Raw genomic sequence first — 23,515 nt, 5'->3', positions numbered from 1 at the left:
GTGTGTCAAGACCCACCTTCTAGCACTGCTGATGTGGGTCTGAGTTGAATTCTGAACTACTGGGTGTAATACAGGAATTGTACAACTACCAAGTGGCTTCTGACTCATCCTGGCCTACCAGATTTCACCAGAGCATACCCACACTCTCAACAATCCATACCAAAGTAAACAGAAATTCTTGGGGAACTTAAAGAGGTAACACTGAAAAAAGGGCATCATAGTTCTTGGAAAAGCCTATTGTATAAATTTACAGAAACTGCTTTCGATGATGACTGTGGGACCATTGCGCTACTACCAAAATATATACCATGTAATCATCATAAGTAAAACATAAAGAGAGATTAGGATGGGTACAAAGGTATATGAACAGTCATTTTTTCCCTCACTCAGTACATGAAAATGTAAGGAAAGAAAATTGATAACACTGTATGATGTACCATTCACCATACACGGTGCAGTGGCTTGCAGAGTATTTATGTCTGAAGATGAAAATGAAGGAAAATATGTCAATGAGAGTGGCAAGTCAAAAATGGTATGCTAGTAAGTGTAAGGAAATCTACACATTGAGCACTCAGAATACTCCTGTGTGCCTTGGGGCAAAAATTTCCACTGACAACAGCTTTATATTGTTGCTGTTCAGATACGATATGAGACAAGGATAGAGTAAGAAGTAAAGGTGAATTTAAAAGGAAAATGAGAAAATGGCACATGGATAGGCTAATACAAATAAATGATAATTAAGACAAGAGAAACAGGTGCGTACTAATCAGAAAATTTCTCTCTTTCTGAATTTGACAATATTAGGAATATAAATGAAGATGAAAAATACATCTCAAATGGATAAGTTATCTTATGGGTCAGCATATAGCTTTTCTCTTGTTCAAATTACTGGTTAAATCATGATAAAAGCAATCAAAAAACAACAGTCTTCTACAGCACTCACGTAAACTCTATAGTGGCTACTCTTGGCAGCACTGAGACAGTAAAACGAATAAGGGCACATTTTAACGAATTTGTACATAACAACACACTGGTATTTGAGCCCAACAGAGGCATTACACACATAGTAACAAGTACAGGATAATGTCTGTGCAGCACTGACAGGATATTTTAATTTCCTACTTCAGAAATGATTCAGTGGAAAAGAAACAAATAACCACTAAGAATGTAAATACCGCCTACGAAAGCTTGCACTGTATAACTTCCACATGTCGTTTGCAGTATCACACAAACATACACAGTGTAAACAGCACTTGGAAGTTCTGTCATATACAACAGAAATAGCAGTAATCAGCAAAATAGACAACAACCCTCTATGTATTGCTCACACAGGGCTCACGAGGACAAGATTAGATTAAATACACCAAGCACAGAGGCATTTAAACATTCATTCTTCCCGCACTACATAGTGAATGGAATGGGAAGCAACCCTAATAATTGGTACAATTAGGGCTACCCTCTGCCATGTACTTCGCAGTGGTTTTCAGAGTACATATGTAGATATAGCGACGTATAAAATTCACAGATGCACATTTCTGGCATAACATTTCAGCAAAGGTTCTTACGTAACAACTGACACTCTGATGGTGAATCTATGACTTGAAAATTTACATTTACGAAATACAAAAACCCAGTACAGAGGAGACTCAATTACCCAGACTTCAGTTATACAGATTCACAATTATGCAGATTGACAACCGTGGGCAAATATCCTTGTAGTCTAGTCTGTATGTGCACCGATATGTCATGCTGGTACTACTCGCCCGTACCCTACGTTATTTCTGCACCGAGCGTTTCATTATTGTTTGAATATAAACAATGTAAGAAGAGATAGATCGCTACTTACCATAAAGATAACACGCTAAGTTGCAGACAGGCACAATTAAAAGACAATTATACATACGTTTTTGGCCTCAGCCTTTGTCGGAAAAAGAAAAACACACACCATTCACTTTGGCAGCTCTGGCTGGAATGTACATGTGGCATTCTGGTCAGAGCTGATGGAGTTGGCAGTCATGTATGCATGAAGTGTGCTCAATTGTGTGAGTGAATGGTGTGTGTTTCTCTTTTTCTGCCACAGGCTGAGGCTGAAAGCTTATGTGCGAGTGTTATGTTTATGGTAAGCAACAATCTATCTTTTGCTACATTGTTTATATTCTTACCTGGAGCTCCATTGTTTCATTATTGTTAGAGATATAGAGTGCACATTTCATTATTGTTTGAGTTTGATAGTTGCCAATTGCTACAACATTGTGAACTGCTGCACCTGTGTTTACAATTATCAAAGCGTGAAAGAGTGGTGTTATCAAGTAAAGATAAAATTAAAATTATTGATTCATTAAGAAAAGTAGAATGAGGTCTTAAAGTTAACCAACAAGTATGGCATAGGTACTTCTTTGTCAAGTGATATTTAAAAGAATACTTGTTCAGTTTTGACAATACAACGAAAAGGATAGCTGCTACTCACCATATAGCGAAGATGCCGAGTCGCAGAAAGGCACAACAAAATGCCTGCCGGAAAGTTAGCTTTCGGCCAACAGGCCTTTGTCAAAACTAGACAATAACACACACACACACACACACACACACACACACACACACACACACACACACACACACCCCATGCAAACGCAACTAACACACACATGGCCACAGTCTCTGGCAGCTGAAGCCTGGCTCCAGCTGCCAGAGACCGTGGTCGTGTGTGTGTGTGTGTGTGTGTGTGTGTGTGTGTGTGTGTGTGTGTGTCTCCTTGATTTTCCACAGTTTGATGGAAAAACAGATTTTTGGAAGAAATTCTGCATTGTGGGTTTTCACAAAAAACAATCACCCGATATTAAAAATTAACAGTAGAAAGACAACTGCATGACAATCTATTTAAAAGATAACCATATGCAGGTGACAAAGTTTATCTTTCTCTTCGTAACAATACAAAAATCGGTTTTCTTCATAAATTCAGTTATCCAAATTTTTGGTTATCTGAATGACTTACAACAACAATTAGTCCAGTTAATACAGTCTCCACTGTATATGGATTTTATTATTATAATTTATCTTCAATATGTAATACTTTTACAGAACATTCAATCTTTATTAATCTTTAGTGGCCCCTAGAGTGCCCTGAGGTAATTTTATGTTCAGCTAATCACTCTGTAGCTTAGTAGAACATTCATCTTGCTTAATAAAGCATTGGTAGTATTCCTCAAGGAGTCATGAAATTGTTAGTATCCAATATTTAATCACCTGTCTCAAAACTTACTGAGCAACAACTTTTGGACATTCTCAAAACTAATTCAAAGTATGTTATCAGTTCAAGACTTTATAATCTACAACTGCCTCCAAGACAGTTGCGGATTTTTTTCCTTTACAACAGTAGGGATGGCTGAGGTATTGCAAAATGCATTTTGTTGCCTGAAATTCACTGCATCAAAATACATTTGTTATCATTACTAGCTCTATGGTATGAGGCAAGTACCAATGGGGCTGACACTGAGCAGCACACTATGAAATCTCTACCATGCTTATCCCCATGGCAATATAAATACGTAAGGGCCCAGTAGCATTTTAACCACACACAGTTCCTTCCTCCACCTCCACCAAACAATGATGCTTACTAGCTACAGTAAAGAATAATCAGTTAATATTTGATCCACTTGTGTAATTTCAGCTGCAGAGTGAATTAGACTTGTATTCGATAGAACTGTATGTATTGTATTTGGGGTATTCCTCTATTATTTAGTCCCAAACCAAAATATCAGAATTATATCCTAGTCTGTGATAATATTACAACTGTAAATTTCAATCATAATAAGAAATTGCTGACTTCTCCACAAAGGAAACTCCAAGTGGGAATATCAACAATACATGATAAGACAGACTGTGACTTACTTTAAAGATATTACATTAAATTGCAGAAAGGCACAATTAAAAGACACTTACACATAAGCTTTCAGCCACAGCCTTCAGCAGGAAAAGAAACACACACCATCCATTCACACAAGCAAGCACACTTCATGCATACATGACCACCATCTCCAGCAGCTCAGATCAGAATACCAACTGTGCGTGAGGTGTGCTCGCTTGTGTGCATGAATGTTGTGTGTTTCTCTTTTTTTGTCTGATGAAGGCTGCTTCTGAAAGGCTTATGTGTAAGTGTTTTTTAATTGTGCCTGTCTGTGACTTAATGTGTCATCTTTATGTAAAGTAACAGTCTATCTTTTCCAACGCTTGATTTTTTTCCACAAAAAATTGAGAACTGCTGTGCTGCAGCTATAAGAAACATAGATGAAGACCAAGGACTGCTTCTTTCTCTGTTCCCAGAACATACAGGACAATGATAGGCACAGAAGAGCAACTTCATACTTCAATTATAATAATATTTGGAAGAAATTGTTTAGTCTCTTTGTTTATATACCTGCTTCAGTGGAACCTGGTATGGAACCTGAACAAGAACATTCGCAGCAGTTTTTGTCAGGACAGGAACAGACTGAACGCTTCTTTCTTGTCTCAAACAGATTACTTGTCTCTTCGAGTTCAGCAGTGTACCTGTGAAAAGAACATGTTTATAACATTTTCATGTGATTCTGATTTCCCTTAATGTGGATACGAACACTGGTTTCCACAGATATTTACTCACTCATCTGATTATAAAGCACAGTCGCTACAATCCCTTTCCTCGTAAGTTGTATGCTTTAGAAAAAACACATTTTCTTTTTAACATGAATTGTTTTGTATTAACTTTTTGCTTAGTGCCCTCTTATGATTTATTTATTTGTTTATTTACATGAGTCAGACAGATACACATGGAACAAGAAAGAAACTGGGCATACCCTGGGAATCGTGTGGCCACAAACTGCCAGGCGGCTGAGCCTTTCAAATGGAAATGTCGCTTAAGATCGTAAGAGTAAAGTGTGGGCTGGTGAGTAGTCCGATGTACTGTTATGGATGAAGGCGTGGTCTGACTAAAGTAATCTCTATGGATTTGCACAATACTCTACAAAAGGTTGGGAATACTTCACTATAAAGAGAATAGTATGAAACTTTTTCACAAGCAGGTGACATGTAAAAATATCGTGGCAAATGGAAATTGCTGTGCGGCCAAGATTCAGTAGTCTTTTGTATACATAAATCCACAGTTGCTGCGAATTTCTTGAGCACACTATTTTCCTGTGTAGGCTGTTTTATTTTAACATATCCACTATATTTCATGATTTTTGCGATTAGCTGATTTTGTCTCTGAAGGCATTATCAAGCCATATCACAGTAAAAACTGTAATGCATATATCATGATATAATCCTCTTCTGAAAAAATAACTAAATGTTCTCCCATCCAGGAATACATCAGCAGAGTCCCAGATATGTTAGAGAACTGTGGATTATATTACCGTAGGGATACATATTAGTTGCATTAAACATTTAGGAGTAAAGGAGACCACTCACTGAACAACAGAGCCTTGTCAAAGGATTTCTTCTAGCAAAGGTTTTATTCTCTTTTACACAAAAGATGACTCAATACTCTGCTATTTGATTACTGGTCCTCTTTACTCCTACTTATTCATATCAGTTGTATTAAATTCACTGAAATGAATCTAATGGAATCACTGGGAATAGAATCAATAAAATGCAATGATACGAAATACATCATTTGTCAGTACATACTATATTACGGGTTCAGTGTTTCTAAACAGATTCACTGATATCATATCATATATTGGGGTAATGCACTATTTTTATCTCCATTGATTCCATTCATTTCACTGAGTTGACTTCAAAAAACTTGCTGACTTCTCATTGTCTTTAACCAGGATACTGGTTTGATACAGCTCTCCATTCTAGTCTATCCTGTGCAAGCCTCTTCATTTTCATATGACCACTGTAACCTACTTCCATTTGAACCTGGGTTACTGTGTTCATCCCTTTATCTCCCTCTACAATTGTCACTTCCCACACTTCCCTTCATTACCAACAGACAATTCATTCATGCCTCAGGATGTGTCCTATCATGAAATCACTTCTTTATTCAAAGTTGTGCTATTAATTTATTTTTTCCCCAATTTGATTCAGTACCTCCACATTAACCCTAGATCACAAAGCCTATTCCTATAGTATATAAACACAAATCATCAGAAATTTTACTATGTTTTATTATACTCATAAAAACACACTACAATAAATTGAAGATACAGGTAAATTTGACAGAGACTTCTATTGCCACTAGTAGGTTGTTCTTGCCTTGATGTAATGGTGACTCAAAAGTGTGTTTGTGGACTGGGAACTTCTAGCCTCTTCCTCATCCAGGTTTAGTGATTTCTTCACCCAGGTGTATAAGAAAATGTTTTCTTGGCATTCTGTTGGCTCTCTGCTTCTGATTACTGTGAGTATGGATAACTTAAGCATTCACAGATCCAATATTTATCATGCCACAAAACACACACAGAGGCTGTTTTCTAGTTTTCCAGCTACATGAACAGGTGTTGCACATCTGGTCCAGTATGTCTACTCCAAATCTGGTAGCACTGTAACCCACTATTATGTGTGGTTTCTTACTAATGTTACTGGTAGTGGACAGGTCATGAACAGTTAACATACACATACCTAATTTATTTATTTATTTATTTATTTATTTTTTTTTTTTAACAGTAGCTTAGGGAGTATTTCCAGTTTGTTGAAGTGAATAGTGCAAATCGGTGGGAGTTTATCCTTCAAAAGATCATTAGCCAGTTTTGCTGAGGGAAACCAGTTGTCTAACGTGATGTTTCCATTTGACCTTCAAAGAGTCTTGGTCATTTCCCTCACATATAACTTCCCGGGTGGCATTCCATTTGTGCCTGTGAATTTTCTAAGTAAGGAGACATGTCAAGCATGTATTTTGTTTTTGTGTCATTACTAATTTGATCCTTTATTTACTTGGTTTATTTGGGACATTCATGCAGAAAGGACATTGTCAATGAAAGTCGAACAGTTGCACACCTATGTTAACACATGGTCCTGGTATATAACAGGTTCCGTAGTTATGAACAAACTGTTCCCAAATTTCGTGTACTGGTATGAAATAATTGTTTTCTCTTCTAGTTTGATGAGTTTCTTTGTTATCAAATTGCAATTGAGACTAAGGTTCGAACCTTTTGAAACTTATTATGGCTCTGTATAAAGAACCAATAAACCTGTATTGTATGTTCCTCTTACAGACAGACGATCATTTTTTAAAGCTGCTGTCATTACAAAGATTCCTATCTATTTCTTCATTTTTATTTGCCATTATATCTCACATGTGAAAAACATAGGAAATGTTTCTTGAGGAGTCTTTGCTGCCTCAGCCTGTTCAATGAAGAAGCGGATAATGTTTTTGCTTGATGTGCATCAACTTGAATGACTGGCAGATATTGCAGACCAGCAGGAATTGTTCTTACCTTGTGGAATCTTTCTTGGTGGCAACACTATATTTGTGTTTCTTGACAGTGAGGAAATTCCATCATCATCTTCACTTTCAGATGTGGATTCATTACATTTTTCAGATTCAAGCAGCTTCCATTTCTGCCTACATTGCATACGCACATGATAGTCTTTGGGACTGCTTTGACTTATGTCAGTATTTGACCGTGGAATATCTTCACAATCTGAATCAGTCATTACTATTTCGCCAATCTCTACATTATCAAGTTCCTCGTTCAAACCAGAATCACTGTGAAATCAGTTTTAATCTACTTCTTCAACATTTTCATAAGCTGTTCTTTGAAATTTAGGTCATCCACATGCACAATAATCATCTAAAAAAAATATAAAATGAAAATTCAAATACTTGCCAGCACATATAATATGCACACTATGTTGACACATATACTTATGGAACTAATATTAGTGCTTGAAGTAGTTCCTGTTTTGCCCTTATCTTATGTATTTCTGGATACGTACACAAATCTTCATCAAAAGACAGCACTCAATACTGCTGAATCACACCAATGACAAAGCATTCTCACTGATCAATCACTTCGAAAGCTAGGAAGCTACAATGAAGTATAGCAGAGATGCACAAAAAAACATATCAAGAAAAGCAATGTTAACCAACCGAACATAGTCAAAATGACAAGGCTTTGTGGTCTAGGGTTAATTAGTTGATCTACATCTCTAGTCTTCAGTGTTCTTCTGTGTCAAAAGAATTAAAAATTACAAAATCTTGGGCTTTCAAGTGGCAAATTTTGAGATTTTACTACTGCATTACTTGCCAATCATATGAGACAGGGAACATAACTTAATAAAACTTTCAACCCCAGATCTCAACTGTCAATTAAATCTTTTACTACTGAAATAAATGCTTCAAAGTAATCGGTACTTCACAGTATATAAAACTCTTCAATATATTTTGTGTAGCTGCAACTGTGCAGTAAAGCTGTTAAAATTATATCTGGTGAATTTATCTGTTGTATGTTTCTGTTAATCATCCTGTTTGCCAATCAAGATCAGAGGAGATGCTGCTTAGGAGGAAGCCGCATTTTTCTTTTCTTTCTTTTTGAGTGTGGTGTGTGGCGGCAGGGGTGGGGGTGGGGCTGGGTGGGGGGAGTATATTTAGCAAAGACTTCACCATTTGGCAGAGACCATTCATGTGAATAGACAGAAGGCTATCTAGTTGTCACAGCCACATAGCAAGCTACTCAGTCCCATGAGCAATACTTCAGTGAGGGGCTGAGGTTTATCCCTTTAGTGATACTTAAACGACCTATTATTACAATACTTAAGTCATGGGCCAGAACTAAAAACTAACTAGGTCAATTAAGCAACACACCAATTACCACTCTGCGAGGCTTAAGGTTATACGTGTTTCAAATCATACTTTGAAATGTGACCCTCATCACTTCATGTACCTAATATGGGGACTAACAACTAAATACAGCAAGTGAGTCACTTCACTTGATGTAGATGTATCTGGCATTAGCTCCACTACAATTCAGAATTGTCTTTAGGCCCCTAAACATGAACCTTAAATAACAACCAAACAGAAAAACAATCAGAACAACACTAAAACTATGGGATCTTATCATGGGTATTACTAATGCCAAAGGACTAATAGATGGTAAAAGTACAACACAGTATTGTCAGCACAGCAGTCGTAATAGGTGCTAGGCTAATCAGTACAACACTTAAAACAGTTGAAGCAGCAGGTCTTCAAACTTGCGGGAAGTGCCATATAGCACAACAGTACTTGCAACACAGCTGGTAGACAATGCGATTACTTTCACGTGCTCTCATCACACAGGAAATGTCTGCAGAAGGACATCTATGTCTACACTCAGTAAACCATCTTAAGACATGATGGAGGCTACTTCTGGTACCACTATCTTTCCCCTCCTTCCTCGTTCCATCCATGAATGGCAAGTGGAAAAAACGATGGTCAATAAACCTGCATTCGAGTTCTAATTTCTGTGATTTTCTTGCTGTGGTCATTTCACGTGACGTAAGTAGGAGGAAGTAATATGTTCACCTTCACAGAATATAATCTCTTGGAGTTTCAAAAGTAAACCTGTACATGATGCGCAACATCTCTCTTGTTGTGTCTGCCACTGAAGTTTGTTGAACATCTGTGCAATGTTCTTGTGCTGCTTTAACAACCCTTTGACAAAAAACACCATTTGCCATAGGATCTTCTCTATTTCTTATATTAATCCAACCTGGTACATGTCACAGAATGATGAGCAATGGTCTAGAAATGGTCAAACAAGTGATTTGTTAAGTCACTTCTTTTAAGAATAAATCACATTTAATTCGATTAAGATTTTTCCATTGAATATCAGCCTGACATTAGTTTTACCTACAATTTGTTGTATGTGATGATTCAACTTTAGGTTTATCAGGATGGTCACTTGTAGGTATTTTACAGTAGTTGTGCTTTCCTGTGATACGACGGTAATAGTGTAACTGAACAGTAGCAGATTTCTTTGTCTACTTAGACACAATACATTACATTTATTTACTTTCATGATTAGTTGTCAGTCCCTGCACCTATCACTGATCCTCTGCAGCTCTCCTTCAAATCTGCTATGAGCCCTGGAGCTTCTGACGTTATACGCATGGTCATTTATATACACTGCCAGCACTAAAAATCCTATCACACTTCCTTGGGATAATTCAGTGTGTTAGTATTGTTCTGTTAGGGCTACATGTTGAGTTCTGTCCACAAGGAAGCCTTGAATCTAATCGGATATACTGAATACTCAGTACACTCATCCTTTACTCACTAAACAGTAGTGCAAAATTCTATTAAATGTTTTCATCACATCAAGGAACACGGCATAAACCCATGTACCACTGTTTATGGAGCTCGTGGATGAACGGGGGTTGCAGGTAGGTACACAAGACAGGTCTACAATCTCAGTCAACCACAAGTGAACAATGAAGCATGGATGGGCTGGGAGGAGGAGTGGAATAGGGATGTACTATAATCCACAGTAACAATAAAATGAAAAGGATAGTAGCTACTCGCCATATAGCAGTAATGCTGACTCTGGCTCCAGCTGCCAGAGACTGTGGTCATATGTGTGTGAGTTCTGCAACTCAGCATATCTGCTATTTGGGGAGTAGAAACTAACCTTTTCATTATGTTGTTACATTCCATCTGGATTTTACATTGTTTGATTATACTCTACAGTGAATGAAGAATCCTTAGCAGTGCTGCAGCCAGTTTGCAACCTTAATGAGTCAACAGCTGCCACAACAATGCCTATAACTACAGCAAAGCAGCGGCATTGGCACAGAAAGGTAAACACAATCACATTAGGCAACTGGTTGTGCTGAACATGTGAAACACCAGCACCAAACCAATCTTAACTGTCAGGGACTTCTCTTGCCATAAGGACTAGAGCACACTGTGTACGTTGGCTGAATGACAACATGCAGAAGAAGTTATAAAAGTCTTACATGCCAACCTTGTACAAGGCAGCAAACAGACACTGCGGAGACATGGTTAATCCATGTCTCCACACTATCCTTTCTTCCAGGAGTGCTGGTTCTGCTAGGTTCGCAGAAGAGCTTCTGTGAAGTTTGGAAGGTAGGAGATGAGGTACTGGCAGAACTGAAGCTAGAAGGACGGGTCGTGAGTCGTGCCTGGGTAGATCAGTTGAGTTTCATATTAATGGACACTCCACTGCAGAGTGAAAATCTCATCACAGAGATGCTCGTACAGCTCCAGTGGCAAACACTACAAGAGAGGAGCTCTGTAGCATAATGTGGTTCACTGTTAAGATTCTGAAAGTGTACATTTCTAGAAGTGTCAGTCAAAGTACTGTTTCTTCCTAGGTATATCTTGGAGGACAGATTTGAGCTCATGCAAAGGCTTCCCAACAACTGTTCTTCCCCTCGTAAGACTCACGATGAAATATGAATGAGGAGAAGTTACAGCAGTCCGCAAAGGCCTCTGCCACAAACCATAAATTACCTTGCCAAGTATACTTGTAGATAGTTCAGTCAGAAATAGGGATTAACTGTGAAAGCAAAAATGCAAGTTTTAGTGACAGTTTGCACACAGGTTTAATTCTTCAGGAAGTTAAACAGCGGCATTTTTAAATGCAATATGAGGAAAGAAAATACATTTAATTTTATTTTTGTTGGAGAAACTTTTTAAATTTCTTCCCAGAGTAGTAAAAATGCTGGTTTATAGTATAACATAATTTGAAAAAATTTAAGATTATTTCTTCGAGTCTATCTGTCATCAGTCAATTTCTAAGTAAGCATTTCAATATCTGTGTGCATGTGCAAGTCATTTTGTGTTAGTTACTAGCTTTAAACTCACACTATAACTTATGAAATTCTACACGCAAACAACTGGAATAGGCCCATACATGAGCTGTGAGTGCATACACATCTCTTTGAATATTCAACACAAATGAAATGGTCAAGGTGTTACTTTACTGAAATAGAACACCATTCCACAGCTTAATAACATTCAATTTCCTTTCAGATTTAACTCTGCAACTTTCATCAACTGAGTGCTAAGTCTATGTGGCCTCGCAGTCCAGCAAAGTTGGTATCCTTGATATCTGCAACATAATTTTATTCTCTCATTTTTTAAATAGCAGGTCACAGCTAGATTATTGAAGAAACTACATTAAATGATTTTAGGAATCTAATGGTAGTACAGCCCACACAGTAGGTTACCACGTGAAAGCAACACAATAGTTGAGACATCTTTTAAATAACAAATTACACATTTCAAGCATTAAATGGTTTGATAGAGTGAAATGATAAGAGAAATTAGAAACAACTGGTCAGAATCTACTACAAACAGTTGAAAATCTAACAGGCAAAATGGCAACAACAACAACAACAACAACAACAACAACAAATGTATCCTACGGTGCAAGCTGCAGAATTAGTAAACGGCTCTCAAAATATTTTCAACAAGCAAATAGGAAAGACCTTTTCAAAATGAAGCAATATATAAGACCAGAATAAGTAACATGATATATCTGTACCTTGAGCATACATATCTGATTGCTGTTCAAAACAGACTGAAGTATCTCATGATTTCCCATCCTTCACAGATATCCAGAAGAAAGAGGTAGTGATGAAGCAAAATAAAAAAGTAACAGCAGATAGTTTCATTACACACTCATCCACATGCTACAAATCTATTTCACTAGCAATTAAAAACGTATGGTACAAAGTAATGTACAGTTATGTGATCAAACACATCACCAGTATCTAATGTATAATCTATTGTAGATTTTTCTGATCTGTACATTATGAATTCACAAAAAATTTTGCAATATGCTATAGTTCTTTTACAATATTTTTTGTCCTCCACATGGTTACCTCCGAAATAATAAATAATGTAGAACAATATACACGAAAGTATAATTATAATAATAATAATTATTATTATTTCTTTCGTTTCTCAGATGTTATGTCTGGTTAAAAATGGAAAGTGACGCGGACCTTCATCAAGCGTGACTTCCTTTTAACTGTACGGTATATGTTACATTGTATTTAGGAACTTTTGGGTCATTGAACATGTATCAATAATTACAGATTTTTGTAGTTGTATATATATGTTTGGATGTAGCTGTATTGCGTTGATGTACTGGTGGATATTGTGTGGTATAACTGCTGTAGTTGATAGTATAGTTGGTATAATGTCAACTTTATCCTGATGCCACATTTCCTTGACTTCCTCAGCCAGTTGGATGTATTTTTCAATTTTTTCTCCTGTTTTCTTCTGTATATTTGTTGTATTGGGTATGGATATTTCGATTAGTTGTGTTAATTTCTTCTTTTTACTGGTGAGTATGATGTCAGGTTTGTTATGTGGTGTTGTTTTACCTGTTATAATGGTTCTGTTCCAGTATAATTTGTATTCATCATTCTCCAGTACATTTTGTGGTGCATACTTGTATGCCAACTAGCTCTGCAGATGACGAAGAAATTGAAGAAATGTATGATGAAATAAAAGAAATTATTCAGATTGTGAAGGGAGACGAAAATTTAATAGTCATGGGTGACTGGAATTCGGCAGTAGGAAAAGGGAGAGAAGGAAACGTAGTAGGTGAATATGGATTGGGGGTAAGAAATGAAAGAGGAAGCCGCCTGGTAGAATTTTGCACAGAGCACAACTTAATCATAGCTAATACTTGTTTCAAGAATTATGAAAGAAGGTTGTATACATGGAAGAAGCCTGGAGATACTGACAGGTTTCAGATAGATTACATAATGGTAAGACAGATTTAGGAACCAGGTTTTAAATTGTAAGACATTTCCAGCGACGGATGGATTCTGACCACAATCTATTGGTTATGACCTGTAGATTAAAACTGAAGAAACTGCGAAAAGGTGGGAATTTAAGGAGATGGGACCTGGATAAACTGAAAGAACCAGAGGTTGTAGAGAGTTTCAGGGAGAGCATAAGGGAACAATTGACAGGAATGGGGGAAAGAAATACAGTAGAAGAAGAATGGGTAGCTTTGAGGGATGAAGTAGTGAAGGCAGCAGCGGATCAAGTAGCTAAAAAGACGAGGGCTAGTAGAAATCCTTGGCTGACAGAAGAAATACTGAATTTAATTGATGAAAGGAGAAAATATAAAAATGCAGTAAATGAATCAGGCAAAAAGGAATACAAACGTCTCAAAAATGAGATCGACAGGAAGTGCAAAATGGCTGAGCAGGCATGGCTAGAGGACAAATGTAAGGATGTAGAGGCTTATCTCACTAGGGGTAAGATAGATACAGCCTACAGGAAAATTAAAGAGAACCACTTGTATGAATATCAAAAGCTCAGATGGAAACCCAGTTCTAAGCAAAGAAGGGAAAGCAGAAAGGTGGAAGGAGTATATAGAGGGTCTATACAAGGGCGATGTACTTGAGGACAATATTATGGAAATGGAAGAGGATGTAGATGAAATGGGAGATATAATACTGCGTGAATAGTTTGACAGAGCACTGAAAGACCTGAGTCGAAACAAGGCCCCGGGAGTAGACAACATTCCATTAGAACTACTGACGGCCTCGGGAGACCCAGTCCTGACAAAACTCTACCATCTGGTAAGCAAGATGTATGAAACAGGAAAAATACCCTAAGACTTCAAGAAGAATATAATAATTCCAATCCCAAAGAAAGCAGGTGTTGACAAATGTGAAAATTACCGAACTATCAGTTTAATAAGTCACGGCTGCAAAATACTAACGCTGATTCTTTACAGACGAATGGAAAAACTTCTAGAAGCCGACCTCGGGGAAGATCAGTTTGGATTCCGCAGAAATGTTGGGACACGTGAGGCAATACTGACCCTACGACTTATCTTAGAAGCTAGATTAAGGAAAGGCAAACCTACGTTTCTAGCATTTGTATACTTAGAGAAAGCTTTTGACAATGTTGACTGGAATACGCTCTTTCAAATTCTGAAGATGGCGGGGGTAAAATACAGGGAGCGAAAGGCTATTTACAATTTGTACAGAAACCAGACGGCAGTCATACGAGTGGAGGGGCATGAAAGAGAAGCAGTGGTTGGGAAGGGAGTGAGACAGGGTTGTAGTCTCTCCCCGATGTTATTCAATCTGTATATTGAGCAAGCAATGAAGGAAACAAAAGAAAAATTCGGAGTAGGTATTAAAATCCATGGAGAAGAAATAAAAACTTTGAGGTTCGCCGATGACATTGTAATTCTATCAGAGACAGCAAAGGACTTGGAAGAGCAGTTGAATGGAATGGACAGTGTCTTGAAAGGAGGACATAAGATGAACATCAACAAAAGCAAAACGAGGATAATGGAATGTAGTCGAATTAAGTCGGATGATGCTGAGGGAATCAGATTAGGAAATGAGACGCTTAAAGTAGTAAAGGAATTTTGCTATTTGGGGAGCAAAATAACTGATGATGGCCGAAGTAGAGAGGATATAAAATGTAGACTGGCGATGGCAAGGAAAGCGTTTCTGAAGAAGAGAAATTTGTTAACATCGAGTATAGATTTAAGTGTCAGGAAGTCATTTCTGAAAGTAGTTGTATGGAGTGTAGCCATGTATAGAAGTGAAACATGGACGATAAATAGTTTGGACAAAAAGAGAATAGAAGCTTTTGAAATGTGGTGCTACAGAAGAATGCTGAAGATTAGATGAGTAGATCACATAACTAATGAGGAAGTATTGAATAGGATTGGGGAGAAGTTTGTGGCACAACTTGATTACAAGAAGGGATCGGTTGGTAGGACATGTTCTGAGGCATCAAGGGATCACCAATTTAGTATTGGAGGGCAGCGTGGAGGGTAAAAATTGTAGAGGGAGACCAAGAGATGAATACACTAAGCAGATTCAGAAGGCTGTAGGTTGCAGTAGGTACTGGGAGATGAAGAAGCTGGCACAGGTTAGAGTAGCATGGAGAACTGCATCAAACCAGTCTCAGGACTGAAGACCACAACAACAACAACTTGTATGTGGGAACGTGTTGTTTTATTAGTTTATGTTGTATGGCAAGTTGTTGATGTATTATTTTTGCTACATTGTCATATCTTCTGGGGTATTCTGTATTTGCTAGTATTGTGCATCTGCTTAATAATTATAATAATTATATAATAATAATTAATAATAATAATAATTAATAATAATAATAAATTATTATTATTATTCAATAGACACACACAACCACAGCCAATCGTAGAGGGAGACCAAGAGATTCAGAAGGATGTAGGTTGCAGTAGGTACTGGGAGATGAAGAAGCTTGCACAGGATAGAGTAGCATGGAGAGCTGCATCAAACCAGTTTCAGGACTGAAGACCACAACAACAACTTGTATGTGGGAACGTGTTGTTTTATTAGTTTATGTTGTATGGCAAGTTGTTGATGTATTATTTTTGCTACATTGTCATGTCTTCTGGGGTATTCTGTATTTGCTAGTATTGTACATCCGCTTAATAATTATAATAATTATATTATAATAACAATTAATAATAATAATAATTATTATTATTATTATTATGCAACAGACACACACAGCCACAACTTTTTAATAGTTGATTCTATTATTTTTTTAAATTGGAACTGCAAGATATTGATTTAATAGAAACAGTGGCTTCCTCCAAATCAGAGTCCTAAACATTTATTACACTGATGGCCACTGTCTATGTTATCCACATTCATAAAATCAGTCCTATGGCCACTGTCTATGCTATCCACATTCATGAAATCAGTCCTCATTGTTTTACATATGGTATGTCATTAATGTGGACTGGATTAATAATTGTATTTTCTCATTAGCTGCTATTACTTAAAATGACAGTGTGTTTTTGAACATAGTTTCAATACAACTAGAGTGCTTCCTGTACTATGATTAAGGCCTGAATGTTGTACCCGAGAGGTTTACACAGAAAATTAGACATTCATATTTGATGTGGTCTGTCCTTAACACACAAAATTAACAAGTAAAAAAAAGTAACAACAATGTTTGGTAACAGTTCAACATAACTCAAGTTAAACCCTGTTTCATTATGTATGGAAGCAAATCAAGAACATATGCAGTATCAAAAATCAAACCAACTTATTGTACATCTAAACAATAAAAGAAGTCAAAAACCTTCAATATGCAATCAAATATAACACTTTGCAACAATTATTAGAGTACACATTGTGTGTAGTGTCCAATAATGTGATTTTTTCCATCAATGCACAATTGTTCTAATGATATGAAATATGGATGGATGAGCTTTATTACAGGAAGTAAAGTTTTTAGAACAAATATGGCAACTCTGTTAATATCCATAACAGGGACACTTTAAAATATTCAATCCTACAAGTCAAAACTACAATGATATATACAGGCTGTTCATTTTAACTGAAGACATTGAAACATCTCGAAAACTACATATCGAATCAAAAACTATTATAATTCCAATTTGTTTGTCTTGGAGTGGGACATCCAATGATGCCACACACATTCTGCCATCCCGCCCCACGCGTGGGTGGCGGGACCCAGGGGGTGGGGGGTGAGGAACTTTGAAATAATCAATTGGATCCCTGTTTTTTATTGCAGATTACAAATCTACAGCAAAATCTACGTATGTTTCGTCTGAAGCATTTTCTTCATTTCGTAATCAGATGAATAGAAATGGGACACAATCATAATTTACAATGTACTACTCAATGGTCCTTGAATATCCAATGGCACGATTGGGAACCTCATTCGCAACATTGTATTCCTCTGACATCCTGAACAGAAGACTACTCGACACGCCACCATGGCCATGTAGTGAACTACAGTGTATCATAACAGGCAGTACACTGCAAATATCAAACATTTTTGGAACAGGAACTACTGCAGGATGTTGTCCTGGATGCTCTACGATGTATGTGGTTTCAGCACGCTGGTTGCCCAGCGTGTTATGCAACTGAAGCATGGGATGTAGACCGTGTTTACACTGGTCAGTGAATCGGTAGAGGTGACCCTCTTAATTGGCCCACTAGGTCACCAGATTTGATGTCGCTGGATTTCTTTCTGCGTGGATATTTAGAAGATAAGGTATACCAACAAGTACCAACAGGCCACGAAGGCATGGTCGACCGCATCAAAAACACCTGCGCTGACATTTCTGTAGATATTCTTCTGTCCTGGGTACTGTCATTTGAAAAGCGATCACTGAGTGTATTGCATTAGGCAGTACTATGTTTGAATATTAAATATAATTGGAAAAGTAGAGTAGCGTTTGCCTCAAGCCATGGCCACAATGGCATGTCAAGTAGACCCCTGTTCGATATGTCGGAGGAATACAACTTTGTGAATGAGGTTTCCAATTAGAAGTCACGAAATACTGGCCTGTCCTATCCTTGCAACATGGAGGTGGGGTTCCACATGCTATTGGATATTCAAGGGCCATTGAGTAGCACACTGCAAATTACAATTGCATACCCATTTCTATTCCTCCAATTACAGCGCCATCTGTGGTGAAACTAAGAAAAATGCTTCAGACAAAACATATCTAGATTTTGCTGTAGAATTGTAATCTGCAGTAAAAAAATGGGAGTTCCCATTGAAGATTTCAAAGTGCCCGCCATTCACACATGGGATGGAGTGGCAGGTTGAGTTTGATATTGTTGGACATTCTCCTTCAAGACAAACAAATTGATTGGAACTTTTTTTGATCTGATGTGTAGTTTTAGAGATATTTCAATGTCTTCAGTTAAAATGAACACCTTGTGTTTGTGTCTATGAGACAGTTGGTTCAACACTTAGTTGTAATAGAAATTTAATCACCAGGATGTGGCTGGCAAGGGAAGATTATGTTCGTCACAAGCACTTCCTCCTTAGACTGTGTACTGATGTCTACGATTAAATTTAAAATTTATCCACAATAACTCACAGGCTGTGATTTTCTTTGCCTTCAGATGGAGATTTTACCTTCAGCATCCCCCTTAGTGCCATTTAAGAGCAGTGCACCATGTGCCAGGACTGGTTCTGTCTGTCTCCCATTCATAAATCTGTATTACTTAAGCTATATGAAACATTACACAGTAAGAGCACTTATCACACACTATGTAATATAAAAATACAGAACCATGCCAATCACTTACCAAGAGCAAGGTGGAAAATTTTCAGCATAACACTGAAATAAATTCTTTGCAGTAAGAAGGACATTTGCTTTTTGATGTAACTGCCTTTCTGGTGACAGCACTTGGATGTAAGTAGCTTCTGTTCCTGAAGTGGATTTCTGAGTGGTTTGTAAAGTACCATCTAAAGCTGCTATGATCTCTTCACTGATTCATTGTTTTCCAGTGACAAATTTCTTTAGACATGAAACTTGGGGAATGTCAGAGGGTGCTAAATTTGGAGATAGTGTGGGTGTTTGAAAACAGATATTTCAAATCCCTCAGTTTTCCCTTTACCAAAGCATCTTTTCAGGAAGGTTCATTGAATAGATGAAAAGCAGTTTTTGTCCTTCTTGCGATACACACCTCTAATCATGTTTTTTAAAACTTGTCTACTACTAATCAGTTACTGTTTTATATTTACAAAATCATCAATAGCAAGAATCCCTCCTGCATATCATGAAATGTTAGCCATGACCTTTTGTCAGATAAATTCAAATTCACATTTTTCTGGAGCAGTGTCATTACCTTCCATCCACTACTTTGATTGTTGTTTCATTTCTGGCATGAAGTTATGGACTGAAGTCATCCACTGTAACACTGACACAAAATCATTTTTTTTAAAGTGTCCAAACACTAATGAGAAATTTGTTTTCAATTTGTCTATAGTCAGCATTTAACAGATGTGGCATCTACCTTGTACAGAGTTTTTCCATTGTAAATTTCTTCAGATAAAAGTGAGCATGCCTATGGCATTCTTTCATACACCTAAAATGGCAAACTGTCCAATGTCACACTATGTCCCATCTCAAGGCTTCATCTATCAAAAGGATAGACAGCTAATCACCAAATGAGGTGCTGAGTAGCGGACAGGAACAATGAAAAAGAAGACTAGAAATATTTTCTGATTTCAGACAACATCCTTTTTCAGAAAAATAACTCTTCCACACACACAAATAAAAGACAGATACAGAATTTTGGGGCCAAGGGGGCTATGGGGACATAAGATATACTGCAGGGAGAGTTTTCCTGCACAATTCAGAAAAGCTGGTGTTGGTAGAAAGGACCCAGATGGCACAACCTGCAATTCCCACAGCAATATATCCTGTTTCCTGTAACCCCCTGGCCTCCCTCAAACTTCACTAATCCCTGTCCACCATTTATTTCCCATCCCTTCCTTGCTCTCACTCCAGCACAACACAGTCTTCTATTCCACCAATGCACCCATGTGTCATTTCTCTACTTCTCAGCTTTTCCACTCCCCCCACCCGAAACCTCCCAAGTCCACCCGGCAGCCCTGAAGTGTGGGCACCATGTATCTGCATTACAAGCAGTATTACGCCTATCTGTGGCTCAACGTCACCTGTATATGGTGAGTAGTTATCTTACCCGTTCATAATAAATGTTTATGAATTAGTGGTGCACAGGAAGGTAACTGATGTGATCGGTGTTTACCACTTTATGGCAGGATCACTTTGGTGAATGTGTGGTAGCATGGATTAGCAGAGCAGAAACTCTGATATTGTCACTTTTAAAGCAAAGGTAGGACTTTAAGTTCAAATAATTTTATTTGTTTTTATATTTTGAACTAGAGTTTTTAAGTGTATTTTATGTACAATTAATTTTCACAGCCAGATGATAAAACATTGACTCAGAAAATGCCTTGCTGTGGATTATATTCCTAATATCAATAGTTGTATGGTAAAATATTTATAATATACAGTAACTGAATAGATAAAACAAATCTACTCAACCAGGAAGTGGCATGCGAAAAATCTACTCATCAAGAAGTGGCAAAAGAACACTCATACAAAATGGTTTAACTTATGCAAGCTTTTGGAGCCAGTGGCTCCTTCTTCTGGAAGAAGGGTTGCAGGGGAAGGAAGAGGGATGGAGAGATTTAGGAAAAGGGGTACAGCTTGGAAAAATCACCCAGAACCCCAGATCACAGGAGACTTACCAGACAAGATGAGAAAGAAAGACTGTTGGGGGCTACACCGGATGAGATTTGAAAACATGAGAGCATAAAGATGGAAGATAGGGTAATATGCAAGACAGAGATTACTAACAAACATCATGCATGAGTTAATAAGAGTGAAAAGTTCAGTGCAAGGCAAAAAATACACAGTTCAGAAAAGGAAAGGTGTAGAAAACTAAAGTGGAGAGAAGAAAGGAGCAGTTACCATGACGAAATGCTGAGACAGAGGAAATTAATGTAAATTTAGGCCACGTTGGTGGTGGGAACCAAGGATATGTTGTAGCGCTAGTCCCCACCTGCAGAGTTCTGAGAAACTGGTATCTGGAGGAGAACCTAGGTAGTGCATGTGGTGAAACAGGCACTGAGGTCATGATTGTCATGTTGTAGAGCGTGCTCTGCAACAGGATATTGTGTGCTGCTGGGATACACCCTCCGCCTATGCCCACTCATCCTGACTGATAACTGGGTGGTAGTCATGCCGATGTAAAAGGCCAAACAGTGTTTACACAGCAGCTGGTATATGACGTGTGTCATTTCACAGGTGCCTCCCCCTTTGATAGTGCATGTTTTGCCAGTTACAGGGCTAGTATAAATGGTGGTAAGGGGGTGAATAGGGCAAGTCTTGCAGCAGGAGCAGTCACAGGGCTAGGAGCACTTAGCTTTTCACTCTTATTAACTCGTGCATGATGATTTAGAAGTAATCTCTATCTTGCATATTACCCTGTCTTCCATCTTTAAACTCTCAGGTTTTCAAATCTCGTTCAGTGCAGTCCCCAACAATCAGTCTTTCCTTCTCGTCTTGTTCAGTAAATCTCCCCTGACCTGGTGTTACGGGTGACTTTAGCAAACTGTACCCGTTTTCCCAAACCTCTCCAGTTCTTTTCCTTCACCCCTCTTCCTTCCCCTTCAGTTCTTCTACCATGTGTGTACGTGTGTGTGTGTGTGTGTGTGTGTGTGTGTGTGTGTGTGGGTGCGCTTTATCTATCCAATTACATTATACTGTCAATAATTGATTATTTTCATTGTTAAAATATTTATAATGGTTGATTACCAAGCTAATGTGTGTGTAATTTCATGCTCTCTGGAATGCACAGTTTATTGTCTTCTACCATACTTATTGGACAGGGCCATCTCAATGACATTTTCTCACACAAGCAACATATTATTTGACACCTGCCCTTCACAGAAATTAGTTTTCTGCCCTTGGGCTCTTGATTAGACCCTAAAAAAAAAACATTAAATGGAAATGGGCAACCTTTTTTTATTAAGGTAAAGTAGGCCTTGGATGAATTTTCAGCCCTATTCATTGGGGCTTACTGAAGAACTTGCATCAAATACAGTTACACTAACTACGACAATAGTTCATTAGTTTCAATTCCATGGGAATGACAATGCCCCGTTATCTTACAACTGGTTCATTAGTGAACAAATGTTCACTGGAATGTTGTTGCTTGTGTTACTTTATACTTTCACCCATATCAGTTTCCGCTACTAATCATTATATAGTCTTTATAAAAATTCTGCACTTGGGCATCTCCGAAATCCGTCTCAGTTTGATGTTCTGAGGAGCCACTTGTTTCACTTCAGTGTTAAGCAAGCTCTGCTTGTAAGGAGAAAAACAGTTACCTTGGAAAAGTTGCTGCTCCTGTATCTGCTAAATCTAACACTTCAAACAACGTATTAATATAACTTTATACAGACCACTATGAATAGTCAATATATGAGGAAAAACAGGATTTGTTAAACACATCAGAATTATGAAGAACTCATATCTCAGAGTGCAGTCAGTTAAACTGTTTAGGAGTGGATAATGAATTATTGCTCTGCTTTGATTTTGAATAGGCCTGCTTGGGGATTTTTGATTTCTGCTTTGCATCTACCGCACCAAATTATAGAACTTCATTCTTAACTCCACAGACGGCTGCACATAAAATATTTCTAATTATTTTTCCACTTTTATCAGCCTATATATGTGTCTTCATTCCGTATCTTTTGGACTGTAACATTTCTTTTTACTTTTAAACAACTTCACCAGATTATGTTTGTTTTATTCCAAGACAACAGTGGCATCTTCAAGCAAATGCTAGAGTCATTAGCATATTTTCTACAACAATAAATTTGATTAGTATTAATAAAGAATTCAGTAGGCAGTATTTACATTATGAGCTCATCTATTTACCAACAGACGAAGTTACAGTTCAGTAACTGGCGTAATAGTACCTCAAAATACACATATAATATGTCCTTGTATGGTGCCCAGAAAATGAAATACAACTAGCTTGTCTCCACCAGACAAAAGAAAGGAGATGGCAGCAACAATATAACTGCTCTCGAGATGGCAGTAACAATATAACTGATTAAAGATAACATACCACCCAAAAAATACCATCACAAAACAACACAATCTCCTGCGAAACTAAACAGAAAGACTATTGTCAATAATGCGGAAGGTGTACATATCACAGCATTCTATATAAATTATTTTTA

General features: G+C 37.6%; 1 protein-coding gene across 2 annotated transcripts in view; it reads right to left on the bottom strand.

Annotated features, from left to right (window-relative positions):
• Positions 1 to 23,515, bottom strand: part of LOC126482271 (stAR-related lipid transfer protein 7, mitochondrial) — a 113,368-nt gene that overhangs the window by 77,718 nt on the left and 12,135 nt on the right. For both annotated transcript variants that reach the window (XM_050106258.1, XM_050106257.1), the window contains exon 2: positions 4,415 to 4,545. In XM_050106258.1, the coding sequence (XP_049962215.1) occupies positions 4,415 to 4,545 (131 nt within the window). The remainder of the gene's footprint in view (positions 1 to 4,414; positions 4,546 to 23,515) is intronic.

Source organism: Schistocerca serialis, chromosome 5, assembly GCF_023864345.2.
Source record: "Schistocerca serialis cubense isolate TAMUIC-IGC-003099 chromosome 5, iqSchSeri2.2, whole genome shotgun sequence".
NCBI classification, from domain to species: Eukaryota; Metazoa; Arthropoda; class Insecta; order Orthoptera; family Acrididae; genus Schistocerca; species Schistocerca serialis.
The sequence above is the reverse complement of the archived record's forward strand: the minus strand, read 5'-3'. Positions and strand labels throughout refer to the sequence as shown.